Source organism: Hemibagrus wyckioides, linkage group LG13 (genome assembly GCF_019097595.1).
Source record: "Hemibagrus wyckioides isolate EC202008001 linkage group LG13, SWU_Hwy_1.0, whole genome shotgun sequence".
In the NCBI taxonomy this organism is placed as follows: domain Eukaryota; kingdom Metazoa; phylum Chordata; class Actinopteri; order Siluriformes; family Bagridae; genus Hemibagrus; species Hemibagrus wyckioides.
In genome coordinates this window covers 6,979,749-6,994,155 of record NC_080722.1, presented here as the reverse complement: position 1 = coordinate 6,994,155, position 14,407 = coordinate 6,979,749, and the positions used below count along the sequence as shown (strand labels likewise).

At 38.7% G+C, this 14,407-nt stretch overlaps 2 protein-coding genes across 4 annotated transcripts in view; one reads left to right on the top strand and one right to left on the bottom strand.

The window, feature by feature from the left end:
• LOC131363625 (olfactory receptor 14I1) lies at positions 1 to 1,535 on the bottom strand. The gene is made up of 2 exons (XM_058406349.1): positions 1,530 to 1,535; positions 1 to 756 (listed from the first exon to the last, which is right to left on the bottom strand). The coding sequence occupies exons 1-2, from the start codon at positions 1,533 to 1,535 to the stop codon at positions 1 to 3; spliced, it is 762 nt and encodes a 253-aa protein (XP_058262332.1).
• Positions 1,536 to 6,049: 4,514 nt separating this feature from the next.
• The window catches only part of LOC131363235 (alpha-actinin-2-like), a 35,808-nt gene continuing 27,450 nt past the window's right edge, over positions 6,050 to 14,407 (top strand). For all 3 annotated transcript variants that reach the window (XR_009206295.1, XM_058405562.1, XM_058405563.1), the window contains exons 1-5: positions 6,050 to 6,328; positions 9,609 to 9,723; positions 10,762 to 10,881; positions 11,262 to 11,348; positions 12,796 to 12,883. Coding sequence is in view for 2 of the 3 variants with exons in the window: in XM_058405562.1 (XP_058261545.1) it covers positions 6,188 to 6,328; positions 9,609 to 9,723; positions 10,762 to 10,881; positions 11,262 to 11,348; positions 12,796 to 12,883 (551 nt within the window). In the remaining variant the exon portion in view is untranslated. The remainder of the gene's footprint in view (positions 6,329 to 9,608; positions 9,724 to 10,761; positions 10,882 to 11,261; positions 11,349 to 12,795; positions 12,884 to 14,407) is intronic.

The window sequence follows — 14,407 nt, the reverse complement described above, 5'->3', positions numbered from 1 at the left end:
TTACCAACAAAATAGCTCTTTAAGCTTCCTTGACCCCCAAAGACGCCCCAGTGCCTGACGTACCTCTTTATTTCTGATACCGTATGCCAGTGGGTTGACACACGGTGGAACCAAGACTAGCATTAACATATAGATCTGACTGTCGACATCCTTGAAACACATAGTGATAAATTTAATTGTGCTTGGAAACAACTGAAGCAAAAAGATGGCAAAGTAGAAAAAGATGGTGCATCTGGCACGAGCGTTGTCCTGCTGGAAAGGTTGCTGCACCTGCCGGGCTTCCTGATACATGCGGCTGTAAGAGAACGAGAATATGAGGAGGCAGAGGAAAAGTACGCATCCGACATATATCTTGTTGAACATCTCAAAATACTTTGACTGCTCAAGCTGAGCTTGCACAACTTCCGGCTCACACACGAACCCTGCAATGATGCGACCGAATTTCGCTCTGCCCATCAGCACCAGGACTGTAGACGTCCCAGCACCCGTTAAAGCCACTAACCAGACGAGAATAAGAAAACAGTACATTCGCATGTTGGTCATGATGCCCAGGTAGTGGATGCCATGACATGTGTACACGAAACGCTCCAAAGCCATGGAAGCCACAGTCAGAAGCGAATTATTGATACCCAAACTCACAGCGAAGTACTGCGCTACGCATCTGACGCTGAAGTTCAGAGTTTCCCGGTGCAGCAAGCAGTGAAGTGCTGGAAGACCGATGGTCAGGGTTAGCAGCAAATCACTCACAATCAGGTTCTTCAACAGCACGTAACGTGGATTCCAGGAAAGAGCTTCAGAGTGCTCCAGCCCCAGGAGCAAATAAATATTAACAACCAGGGAAAAAATGAAAAGTGTCATAATAATAATTATTGAAATGTTCAGCAAATCCTCACTGTAAACAATTTCCCAAAAGAGACAGGAGGTTACTTCTGAGCTCCATTCAACTGAAAGCTGAGTTTCATTCGAAGAGAGTGATGACAAATTAGTGCAGTCCACTTCATCCTTCTGTGAAAAATTCATCTTTTTTCTTTTTTTTTTTTGCTGTCGCTCGAATTAGGAGAAGAGAACTTGGAGGCTGGATAACTGCTTGAGGCTGAAACACCATCTGTTAACAGTAAAGTATTGTGTGGAGTGTTTAAGGCTCAGATCTTCAATTCATCAGTCTCGGTGACCATAAAGTTACGCGATCATCTCCTAGCAACTAGTCTCTCCTGTATGGAGAGGGGAGGGGTTAGTTCCTTTTCCTTTCATTAAAATGTATTTTGCTTTTACAAGAATATTATTACGTGTATTATTTGTATTTATTGTTGATATCTTTTTAAGCTTAATACTACTCATCCTAAATCAGACACTTTCCTTGAGTGGGTCATTGTGTCTTTTAATTGAGTCTTTTCCCAGTATAGAGTCCTTAGTCATATTTAATTATGACAGCTGGATACTTTTACAATAAGGTACAGTGGTTCAGATAGCTCTGAAATGTGCCTTGGTGCAAGAGGATGAGGACGACGAGGGTGTAAAGGGATTCTCACCTGCATCAACTACCCCCCCCCTCTTGCTTTCACTTCCCCCCAACCTACACTCTTATGTCAGCTTTTCCCAACAGTGTCCCAATTTATTAAATTATCAACAAGAAATCTAAATGAAGTTTATTTACCGGTCCCATTCTGCAGCTTGCGTGCCGTCAGGTTGTTATGAGGTGATGAATGGAGAGGAGACACACCATGTGCTCAATAAACAACATCCAGTGACAGAAAAGAGTCATTATCATTTTAATTGATCATTAAGTCCTGATGTTTTGTTGGTGATGGTCATGTGTTAGTGAATGTGTGAGTATTTCCTGTTGAAAAATACTGACCAGAAGTGTACAGTCCCAGCGACAAGAAACGGTTGATGTAAGAGTGCTTGATGTAAGAGACAACTTCTTTGTCATAGATAGAAGCAAAAATAAATTGAAGACATTATAAACAATATGAACAATATAAATATAAAAAATAGTATATACAATATAAAAAAAAACAGTAATGCAGTGACACTATAGTGTTATAAGTGATATAGTGCCAGAGGCAGTACCTTGTGCGTATGGTCAATTTGTATATGTACTGAATATGTATGTTCAACATTGTAAACATTATTAAATAAGAAAATAAGGCATTCTGATTAGTCATAACAATATAAAATATAGTGAAGCATGTTACACTGATCAGCCATAACATTATGACCGCCTGCCTCATATTGTGTTGGTCCCAATTTTTGCTGCCAAAACAGCCCTGACCCTTCGAGGCATGGACTCCACTAGATTTCTGAAGGTGTGCTGTGGGTATCTGGCACCAGGATGTTAACAGCAGATCCTTTAAGAAAGTTGCAAGATGAGCTCCACCTCCATGAGCCCCACCCCCATGGGCTTAAACTTACAGGACTTAAAGGACTTACAGGACTTAAAGGATACTTTTGATAGATACTGACCACTGCAGACCGGGAACACCCCACAAGAGCTGCAGTTTTGGAGATGCTCTGATCCAGTGGTCTAGCCATCACAATTTGGCCCTTCTCAAACTCGCTCAGATCCTTACATTTGCCCATTTTTCCTGCTTCTAACACATCAACTTTGAGGACAAAATGTTCACTTGCTGTCTAATATATCCCACCCACTAACAGGTGCCATGATGAGGAGATCATCAGCGTTATTCACTTCACCTCTCACTGCTCATAATGTTATGTCTGACCAGTGTATACTATTATAAACTGAGACAAAAGACAGTACCTTACACAATGCACCAGTTGTATAATGTTATGAATGTGAATTGCTGTTCTCAAGTACTGCCCTACAGACCTGCGATATTATCACATAATTAAATTAAAGATTTGAATGTTTTAAGCCAAATATGTAACTGCAATGTACACAGATGTTTTTATGGTATATAAAACCTTGGGAGATTTTCATCTCATATATCGTCATGTTAAAATCATCCAGTGGAACTCATTTTTTGTAAGCAATTACAAGCATTGTAACGCTCAGTGTCGTGTTTACCTAGATTTGTTTTTTAGTGAAATTATGGAAATGCCATCATTTTAACAATTTTTTTTTAAATGTTTACTCTCAGGGCTAAGGTCAGATACTACTCCAGAGCCAGAGTCATGGACAGTGAGACCAGCTTATTGAATTGAGCTGCATTAATAGCTCATTAATTCCCAGTTCTTACAGCTGACTTGTTTTCTTTGTACATAATTATGTTACATTTAATGAGCACTGAAATTGAAGTAGAGTATTTGAATCGGTCGTTTGAAGCAGAGGATTAGATTGGACTTCACTCCAGTACTAGATGACAATAAAAAATAATGTTGAAAAGAGAACTTTTTTTGTTTACAGTATTATTCTGGCTATTTATGTAAGATCTATAACTATTTTTCCAAGGTCAGTGGCCACATTCGCTCCCAGTTGACATCATTTTTAGCCTTTTTTTGGATTAAACCCAACATATATATATATATATATATACATGTTTTTTTCCTGATGTAGAAAAATGGCATTTCACTTGAAACAAGACGCTTCCATGGAAACATGCTTTCAACATCGCTTTGTTCGAATGACCGAACATTACATTACAGAGAGGGTCGGCTGCACTTCTGTATGTAGTCAAGTGCAGGCACAATGTCCAGCTATCAGGATAAAAGCAAATGAATAACTTCTCAATAAAGTAAGGACACAGCAGCAGCAATGGCATTAAGGAATCATAAAAGATTTTACAAAATGTGACTTAAAGGAATGTTATTTTTGTTTGTTGGTATGCAGATGAAGCTTTGATAGAATTATTTACGATCAAGACAAAGAAGAGCGTGTGTCTACTGCAAGCGTCAGATGGGAAAAAAACACAATGGGCCATATAGGACCTGAAAGAATCTGCTCTTATTGGTGAGCTCAGCCAAATGATCAATGGAAAAGAGCCAGTTAAGAGGAGTGGAAATCGCTATGTACAATTCTTTATTTTAATCAAAAATATTATACTATATTCAAGAAGAAATATTATAATTAAAATAAATCTAGTTATACTTAATAACATGAAAAAATAAAATAAAGAGATAATACATTGCTTTCAGTCACCAAGACATACTTAAGCACTTAGAAGGATGTGATGCATTCTTCTATAAACTCATCATATGAACAAATAAGAGGGGAAAAAAAGGAAAACAATATCCCTTTTGTCATTAAAGCCATGCACTAATAATGCAAAAATACATTTTCAAATACAGCTTTTGATTAACCTAACCTATCTATTTATTCAGCTTATTTATTTATTTATTTTTAATTGCAGCACTTATTGATCGTGGTCTTGAAGGAGGCCATGCAGATCAATATTGGCGGTCTGGGAAGTTATCCATCGTTTCTTGTTGTCTTTGTCATAGTTCTTTTATTGACTGATTGGATTTTGGTATCCCAGCTAGACAATAAAGAAACCCTCAGGGTGCTGAGTATTTAAATGTTAAAGCAAAAAATTTTACAAAACATTTTCAAAACATTTTAATAATTTTGGGGGATTTTGAGGCACACATTTTCATTGTTTTAGGTGTTAACTATTATCAATGACACCTTTAGACATTATTTATTCATAGAATATTTATTGCATCAATAAATCAATTTTCCGGATTGGAAGAAAAAAGCTTCACTAAATTCATCAGCGTTAGATGGTGCTGTGTTGGCATACGAGATCTTACAACAAAAACAACAATAGCAGCAGTCTTTAGAAAAATCCCAGTGTTTTCATCTGTAAAACTGTACCACTAAAATGTCTCTTTTTTATATTTCATTATTTGCACTGACAACAATAGACTGTTTTTTTTTTTTAAAAAAAATCAGCATTATCAGCAATCACAGTACAGAGTACATTATGTTCCATGGCATCTGAGACCTAATTCCCATCTGAGACAAGAGTCAAGTCAAGAGGCATTTATTGTGATTTGGACCATATATAGCTGATGCAGTGCACAGTGAAATGAAACAGCATTCCTCCAGGACCATGGTGCTGGAAGGAAAAAAAATAGCCTATTGACATAAAGTGCATGTGTACAAGGTGAATGGCTGCAATCTACCACCTCTTCAAGAAACGTACACTTCCGAGTGGGCAGCTAAGATCGTGGCTGACCCATCTCACCCCTGGACACAATGTATCCGAGCTAAAAGTCTCCCGCAGAAGGCTGGGGTCCATCTAGTCTAAAACCTCACGCAATAAAAATAGCTTCTTTCCATCAACAATATCCAGGACCCACCATGTTCTCATATCTGCCTCCTTCACTCCCCCCCCAGCTATGATCCAGCACCCTTGGAGCAGAGAGGGTTAAGGGCCTTGCTCAATTGCCCATCAGTGGAGCTTGAACCTCGATCTTCCAATCAACAACCCAGAGCCTTAACCACTTGAGCCTCCACTGATGCAAAGACACTATACAATATATTACAAGACAGACACATAAAGATAGCGCTGACCAGTAAACAGTCTCTTGGTGTCCAAAATTACAGTTTGTAGAAGCATTTAAGAATGTAGAAAAACACTGCAGACTGACGTGTGTGTGTGTGTGTGTGTGTGACAGAGAGAGAGAGAGAGAGAGAGAGAGAGAAAGAGAAAGAGAGAGAGGGAGACAAACAGACAGACAGAGAGAGTCCAGTCCCTGAGAGCTGAGCGTTCTGATGGCTTGAGAGAAGAAATTGTTACACAGTATGGATGATGATAGTGATGTGATAAGATCTGAGATCCTTTTGGCATATGATCTTGCTCTAAAGTATGAAAGTAAAATATGTTTTATGGCTTTTTTCACTTCTGCTCGAACGCTTTTCACTGTTGGACATTAAAAAACAAATCCATGTGAAGTCACGTGGCTTCTTTTCGATTTTGTTGTTTTGTTTTGTTTTCTCTTAATCTCTCAGGTTCAACTTCAACTCTAGTACCCCGGCTCGTCCTCTCGGGTTTCATGGTCACTGTCAGCGGAGAACCTTGTTGAGGTTCATCATGTGACGTGGCAAGGTGATATCGGCGCGCGCCGTGCGTCCAAAAAGGGGCGCGCGAGGGACACAGCCGGCGGTGGCGGCGGCGGGACGACACTCGAGTTACACATAAGCTTGAGCGTGTAGCATCTCGGACACACGGGAATCAGCCACATCCTTGTTCATAGGCTCGGGTTTGTGTGAAAAGAGGCAACGATGATAACGACGATGGTGACGATTAATCAAACGGAGACGCAGTACAACAACGGCTACGTGCAGGAGGAGTACATGCTCCAGGAGGATGAGTGGGACCGAGACCTGCTGCTCGACCCCGCCTGGGAGAAACAACAGCGCAAGGTGCGAGTGGTGACAAATCCTGAGAGAGAGAGGCATTCAGTGGTCTTGATTTGACAAATTATATTTTACATTTAAATGCATTTTACTTGACATGATACAACACATTTACTGATTTAGGACCTTGTTTAAGAGTTCAACCAGTGCTGCTACAGTTTCTGAACTTATGACCTTCCGATCAGTAACAAATTAACCACGGAGCCACTACTGCTTAGACATAATGTCCACCTTGTCTTTTCACAAGTTTAACAAAAAGTTATTCCTTCCGCCTAATCATTGGTGCAAAAGCACATACTTGCTTTAATGTGAACTTGGCCTCAACCCCTTTAACCGTCTCTTGACTCAATCTTGGCTCGTCTTAGTCATGGACTAACATGAACAGTGGTGCTCTTGACCACAGTGTGTGTGAGGCTTCACCCCGATTCATATTTATTAACAATTTGATCATTGTAGAATTCACAGAATCAAATTCGCCAGCAGTATAATAGAAATGTGGGTTTACATCATGCAAGTGGTGTGTGAGTGTCCTGAACTGTCTAACAATAGAGCTCTGTAGCAAGCAGCTTTCTCACCGCGCCATTCCGGCAATGTGTACACCGCAAAGACTGTCAGCAGTTTCAGGACGTCCCGGAGATCAGAATGAATACAACAGCGACTAAATTTAACCTCAGAGCACTGGGCCTGGGGAGCAGCTAGCTAGCTGTCCATCTCCACAGGGTGTCACCTTCCTATAGGCATGATCACATTGGGAGTTTGATAGAAAGTGTGTGTGTGTGCATAGTTTGTAATAAAGTGTAGCACCTGTTTGCTGTTTGTACCTGCCAAGTTAAGTGACTCTGAAGGACTGTCTGGATTGTGAACGTTAAAATCTAAACTCTGAACTAATATATATATAAACCATATTAAAAAAGGCTTTGACATGATCATGTGTGATCAAGAATAGAGGTATTAGCAGTGACCGGTCCAACATGTGGACTGCTAATGCATTAAAATCTTAAGTCACTTAAAATCTGTTTACGAGAAGCATTACACCCTTCTTCAGTCTATTGTCCATGATCTTTGTTGAATTAATTGCAAATATTTACATAGAACTCGATCAGCTTCAAGTCCATCCACAAGTTTTTAACTTTCTGTCTCTATGCATTCTCTCTCCTTTATACTGTGTAATGGTTATTTTTCTCTGTATATACAACCCTGCGTGACCTTTTAATGTCATTTAGGGGTATTTAAATACAACCCAATGGGTGTTATCTGAAATGTTGATTGACAAGCACTGTTCTTATGTGGCATGCAGGGCCAGGGCTGCAAGCCCGGAACAAATTTCAGCAGGAGGTTAATTTATTACAGTAGTGGCACACAGCACAGCTGACACTGACAGGACAAATGTTCTTCCGTCCGACAACCTACACCCTTTGTTTCGAGTTGCGTTATATCCATAAGTATTCTGCATGCTATGATGATTACCGAAAGCTAATAATGGTCCTCTTAGTAAGAAATAATATTCTAAAGTCGTTTGCATATTCTCTGAATCTCTTATACTTAATATACTAGGCACTTAAGTTTAATGGACTGTACTGAAATCAGCACATTCACCCATTCTTCTGTTATCAGCAAAGATCATGGAAGAGCACAGAGCTTTAATGACAGACAAGGATTCGCAAATGAAATAAGAAATTGAAATGAACTTTTTACACTGGAGCTATATAGCATATAGCTTCTCGATAAATAGCGTTTACATTTCTCAAACATAGTTAAAAACCTAGGCAAAAGGTCATCACTCTCAGGTAGGGGATGTGGTAGCTTAGTGGTTAAGGTGTTGGAAGGTTGGGCGTTTGAATCCCAGGTCCACCAAGCTGCTCCTGCTGGGCCCCTGAGCAAGGCCCTTAACCCTCAATTGTATAAAAATGTAAGTCATCTGGATAAGGGTGTCTGGTAAATGTAGGTAGGTCATGTGACCAAATGTCTCACAGCAGAATTGTATGTTGGAAGTAATTTGATTGTTTTTTAATATCTGGGGCGGTGGTGGCTCAAGTGGTTAAGTTGGTGGGTCGCTGATTGGAAGATCAGGGTTCAAGCCCCAGCACTGCCCCGCTGCCACCATGGGGCCCTTGAGCAAGGCCCCCAACCCACCCTGCTTCAGGGGTGCTGCTCATGACTGACCCTGTGCTCTGACCCCAAACCTCCAAGGATGGGATATGTGAATAAAGGCAACTTAACTTAATCCTAGTTAGTGAGATATTGCAAAAGTATAGAAAGTAGCTATTGCTCACCTCAGTCTTTGAATTTTCATTGACAAAACAGGCAAATTTGCTTCATTTTGTTTATGTAAACCCAGAAAAAAACAACTTATGAATCAAACCGAAGATGTAGTTATACTGAAATCATACAAAAATGACCTCAAAAGATTTAGAAGTGAGTAGTTTTTTAAGATTTACGATTATAGACATACTGAAGTTTCTTACTTATATTTTCAGTTCTACTGAACAGAACTAAGTTATCCATTAGCCGTTGCACCTCATGATACACTATATTGCCAAAAGTATTCGCTCACCCATCCAAATAATCAGAATCAGGTGTTCCAATCACTTCCATGGCCACAGGTGTATAAAATCAAGCACCTAGGCATGCAGACTGTTTTTACAAACATTTGTGAAAGAATGGGTCGCTCTCAGGAGCTCAGTGAATTCCAGCGTGGAACTGTGATAGGATGCCACCTGTGCAACAAATCCAGTCGTGAAATTTCCTCACTCCTAAATATTCCACAGTCAACTGTCAGCTGTATTATAAGAACGTGGAAGTGTTTGGGAACGACAGCAACTCAGCCACGAAGTGGTAGGCCACGTAAACTGACGGAGCGGGGTCAGCGGATGCTGAGGCACATAGTGCGAAGAGGTCGCCAACTTTCTGCAGAGTCAATCGCTACAGACCTCCAAACTTCATGTGGCCTTCAGATTAGCTCAAGAACAGTGTGCAGAGAGCTTCATGGAATGGGTTTCCATGGCCGAGCAGCTGCATCCAATCTATCTATCTATCTATCTATCTATCTATCTATCTATCTATCTATCTATCTATCTATCTATCTATCTATCTATCGATCGATCGATCTATCTATCCTGCCTTGATGCCTGATGATGCCTGAGATAGGCACAGGCTCCCCGTGACCCGAGGATAGATCGGATAAGCGGTACAGACAATGAAATGAAATGAAAATGAAATGAAAAAGTTCTTGAAAACTGTTAACTCTAAAGCCTTTCCCCCTGTCTTGTTTGTCTGTGTGTCTCAGACTTTCACTGCATGGTGCAACTCGCACCTGCGTAAGGCTGGGACTCAGATTGAGAACATCGAGGAGGATTTTCGTAATGGACTCAAGTTGATGCTCCTTCTAGAAGTCATTTCTGGTACTGAGACGAGACTTTTTTACTCTGCATATTCATTCAATGAAGTTTTAGGTTGGGTAATAAGTTTTATTTAACAATATAATAATGATAAGTAATAAGTTTTATTTAACAATATAATAATAATAATAATAATAATAACCGTTAATTGTATTATTTTTGCTAGCTCAGAGACACAAAATTTCTGAATATGAAACTTTCAAAGATCTAAAAGCACTGTTGAAAATGCATCAATTTTGCATTCTTTTCTAATTTAATACAACAACTCAGTCCAAAGACATGCATTATAGGCTGGTTGGTGTCTCTAAAACTGTTCAGTGTGTATGCAGTTGTGCCATGTGATAGACTAGCATCCTGTCCAGGGTTTATCCTGTCTTGTGCCCTGAGTCTCCTGGCACAGGGCTCCAGGTTCCCTGCATAGAGAATGGATGGATGGATGAAATTGCTGGCAGCAGTTCTTCTTCTTCTTCTTCTTCTTCTTCTTCTTCTTCTTCTTCTTCTTCTTCTTATTATTATTATTATTATTATTATTATTATTATTATTATTATTATTTTCTTTGAAATATGTAGGGTAAAGGTGAATTTTAGAATTTCTTTAGCGTATTTAGTACTATACATTCTGTTTTTGCTTTAATGACACTCTGCACTCGAGCTGACAGACTCCACAAGTGCTTCATGTGCTTCAACAGACATGAACAAAATCAGAGCTTATGTTCAAAGCAGTTGCAGAACTTGCTCAATATAAGACATTCACACTTACATTTAAGTAGAGAATGTACAGAAACAGTGCAGAGCGTCAAAATAACCTCATTTGCAAGAAAGATGAAAAATACGAATATGTTGTAACCTTGAGAAAAGGAAGTAACGGTTGACCGTTTCAGGCGTCAGGTCTGGTCATTTAACACCAGAACTGGAACTGTGCTTTAATCATGTGCTGCTTTACAGGAAGTTAGTAAGTAATAAGTAGTAAGTAATTCAGGATTGCTTTTGGATAGAGTCAGAAAGTCAGAAACTGACTGTAAATATTGTATTTGTTTTTAGGTGAAAGACTGCCTAAACCAGACAGAGGAAAAATGCGATTTCACAAAATAGCCAATGTGAACAAAGCCCTGGAGTACATCACCAGTAAAGGGGTAAAGCTGGTGTCCATCGGAGCAGAAGGTAATAAACCGGTTTTTAAAGACAATGTTTTATCTTTCCAAAGTTTCTAAATACTGTGTATTGTAAGCTAATAATAGCTGTTGACTCAGAGATACTGCAGATTTGGCTATAATTACTGTTGCCTCTCTAAATAGACAGACAGAGAGACAGACTCATATTAAGGTTAGGTTAGGACTCATGTCTTTTTTCAGCTTCGGGCTTGAAATCAAATATTGTAGTTATTCAAATGGGTTAAAATCATTTCAGTTGAAAAGTATGACAGATAGTGAACACAAAATAGTAAAAATAATAAGTGCAGTCATAGACAATAAGTAAAATATAACGTGTTGCCCTTGGGACAAGTCATTAAGAGTAATGTTTTGTTTTACATGTTTTTTTAGAGATCGTTGATGGAAATGTAAAGATGACTTTGGGAATGATCTGGACCATTATCCTCCGCTTCGCCATCCAGGATATCTCGGTGGAAGGTAAGGCATGAAAAAGCACCTAATCATAAAATCATATACCCATAAACCAAAGACAGCACTAACTAATAAAACATACTTACAGATACATCAATAAATCCAGTATAGGCTAGAGCAGGAGTTCCCAAACCAGATGGTGTCAAAAGAGAAACTGAAGAGAAATCTCCTCATTTGTTTCATGTTATTATTTTTTACCACCAGAGGGCGATCTGGCAGGACCTGTTCCATGGAGTTGTTTATGTTTGCCCTTGTGTTCCGTGTTTATGTTTTAGTTTTTCATGCGTGTATTTGCCCCACCCAGTCTATTGTTCTGTTTTCCCTCCATTTTTAGTTCTCGCCTGTTCCTCATATTCTCCTGATTATTAGTCCTATATATACCTGTCGAGTCGTACCTACATTTAGTTCATGTTTGGATGTTGTGCTTTGTGTCTGGTTTCTGTTTTATTTAATTCAGCAGTGTTTTTGTGATTCCCTTTGATTTTTGAGTGTTTATTCGAGTTTCTATTGTATTTCAGTTTGTTAGTTTTTATGTGTCTTATAAACCTTGTTTGTTTTATCCTTCATTTCTTTCCTGTAACCTCTTGCTAATGACCTGGGTTCGATCCCCTCCTCCGGAGGTTGACCCCTGACCCCTGATTCTACTGCTAAAAATTGCATTGTGTTTCAAATTGCGTTATTTCAGAATAAGACTAACTGGTTAACTGTTAGAAGAAGAAAAACTGTTAGTTTAACATGTGAAAAATTCCTCATGTCACCTTCAGTGTCTGTTTGTTGTACTTAACCTTCTTGAGTTTCTAGACTAGTATTTACTTTTGATCGTAAGGTCAGATTTTTCTGTTTGAGCCGCAGACAATTGTGACAATAGCGGAAAGTTTGAAAAGAGACAGACTTTAGCATCACTGTGTGTCATTGTCTCTTACTGTTTAAGAATGTCACTTTTAAACCTGTTGGATGCACGGAAGTTGTGCAGGTGAGTGTGTAAATAATGCTGTGTGTGCTACAGATGGTTCTGCACAAAACAGTATAAAAAAGTATAAACTAGTCTGCTTCATTTTGTGCCACATCACAACACCCTGGCCTGGATTATTTTCCTATAACAGCGCACCAACTCTTATTTGATTGGTGAATCATTACAAAGAATATCCCTTTAGTTCCTTGTCACTTAAACACCCAGCGTGTTACTGACATAAAATGTTACAGTAGTGCTATATTATAAATTCCGAATGTTTATTTGAGGTTGTTTGACCTCAGATTTTGGGAACTCCTGACTTAGAGGTCAATTAATCATGGTCCAATTTTTGTTATGTGAGGAATAAAAATCTAGCAGTAACCCTATTTCTGTTCTGTTTCTGTTGCTTATTATTTGCTCTTAAGACACATGATTTTTTCTTTTGCGTGTATTACTGGGTGTAGGGGTTATCAGTGAGTTTCTTTCTTTTTTCTTTTTCAGAAACCTCTGCTAAAGAGGGCCTGCTGCTGTGGTGCCAGAGGAAGACGGCTCCGTACAGGAACGTCAACGTCCAGAACTTCCACTGCAGGTGAGAGATTATGACAATAGATTTCATATCATTTCTGATTTACATGCGTTTACAGTGTGAACTTAACGACTTGGGACATAGGACTTGTCAACACTGTGATAAGTGATCAATTCTACCACATCTCCTGGGGGAGAATATCCACAGAGTATCTCCCGGCAATAACTAGTTTTTCTGCTGAAGATAGTCTGGTACTTGGTGAATTCTGCAAATATATATCTCCATATATCACAGCGAGTTGGATGGATAGTTTTCACCAACATACTGATGCTCTCAACAGCTAAAAAGTTCCCAATTAAAGATTTTAATCTGTCCTTCCAATGACATTTGGAAGTAAGTTAATCTTTTGCAAATCACAGAAAATTAAGTGACAAAGCACAGAGCTCATTAAATCATTACACTGCTTATAAAATGTCTTTTTCTTCATGAAAACTAAATATACCTTTACAGGAAAGGGGACAATGCTAAAAAGCACTATTATGGCTGTTAATGAGGTTTGGATTAAACCCAATGAATTTAAAGTGAACACTCATGGTCTCATTTGACAATGACGCAATGCTTAGCAAGTTAGCTAGAACTTCCTTAAAAAAAAACCTTAAAACCTTCTTAAAAACTTCTTAACACTTAGCCTTCTTCTAATGCCAGATAATTTTGCTAATTCGTAGAGTTCATTTCAAGAAAAAAGCACAATTATCTGCCAAAGGAACAGTGACTAGAATCATGCCTAATAACAATATCAGGTTTGCTGTATTTTACTATACTGAAGATCTACTTGCAAGATCTAGCTCTGCTTGTTTTTGAGGGTTGTTTATTTGTTCGTTTTTCGTTGTTTTTTTGGTTGATCTCACCTGAACAGTCCATTTGTTATAGTCCATGATTATACTTTAACACCTCAATAATAAATACAATAATTTTGATTAGATTTGAATTGTGGACTGATTTTCATTATTACAACAAACTAGTGGAGACTCCTGAGAAGCCTCTTTATCATTAATTGTGCGTCCAGTGATATTTGGGAGTAAATAAATGTGTTCATGCAAGAAAACACGCAAATCACGGAACTCAAGTGGCAGAACACAGAGCTAAATAATCAGTTAAGTACAATACATAATTAGTTTAAATAGAAAAAAGCCCAGCATAGGCATGATGTCGGGTCCACTTCAGAGCTGAGCTGCTCTCCCTCACTGTGGTCAAATCACTGTGAGTGATCAAGGCAGAGTATTATTAGGACCATGCTTCACTGACAAATGACCTGGATTTATGGTGAAAGAAATGGGGAAGAAAAAACTGTATGGTACCGAGTGTACTGCATATTCCTTTTCTTTTCTTTTCTTTTCTTTTCTTTTCTTTTCTTTTCTTTTCTTTTCTTTTCTTTTCTTTTCTTTTCTTTTCTTTTCTTTTCTTTTCTTTTCTTTTCTTTTCTTTTCTTTTCTTTTCTTTTCTTTTCTTTTCTTTTCTTTTCTTCTCTTCTCTTTTCTTTTATTTAAAACTAATGCCATTTTGACCCCTGTAAAAGTGGCAGGTTGC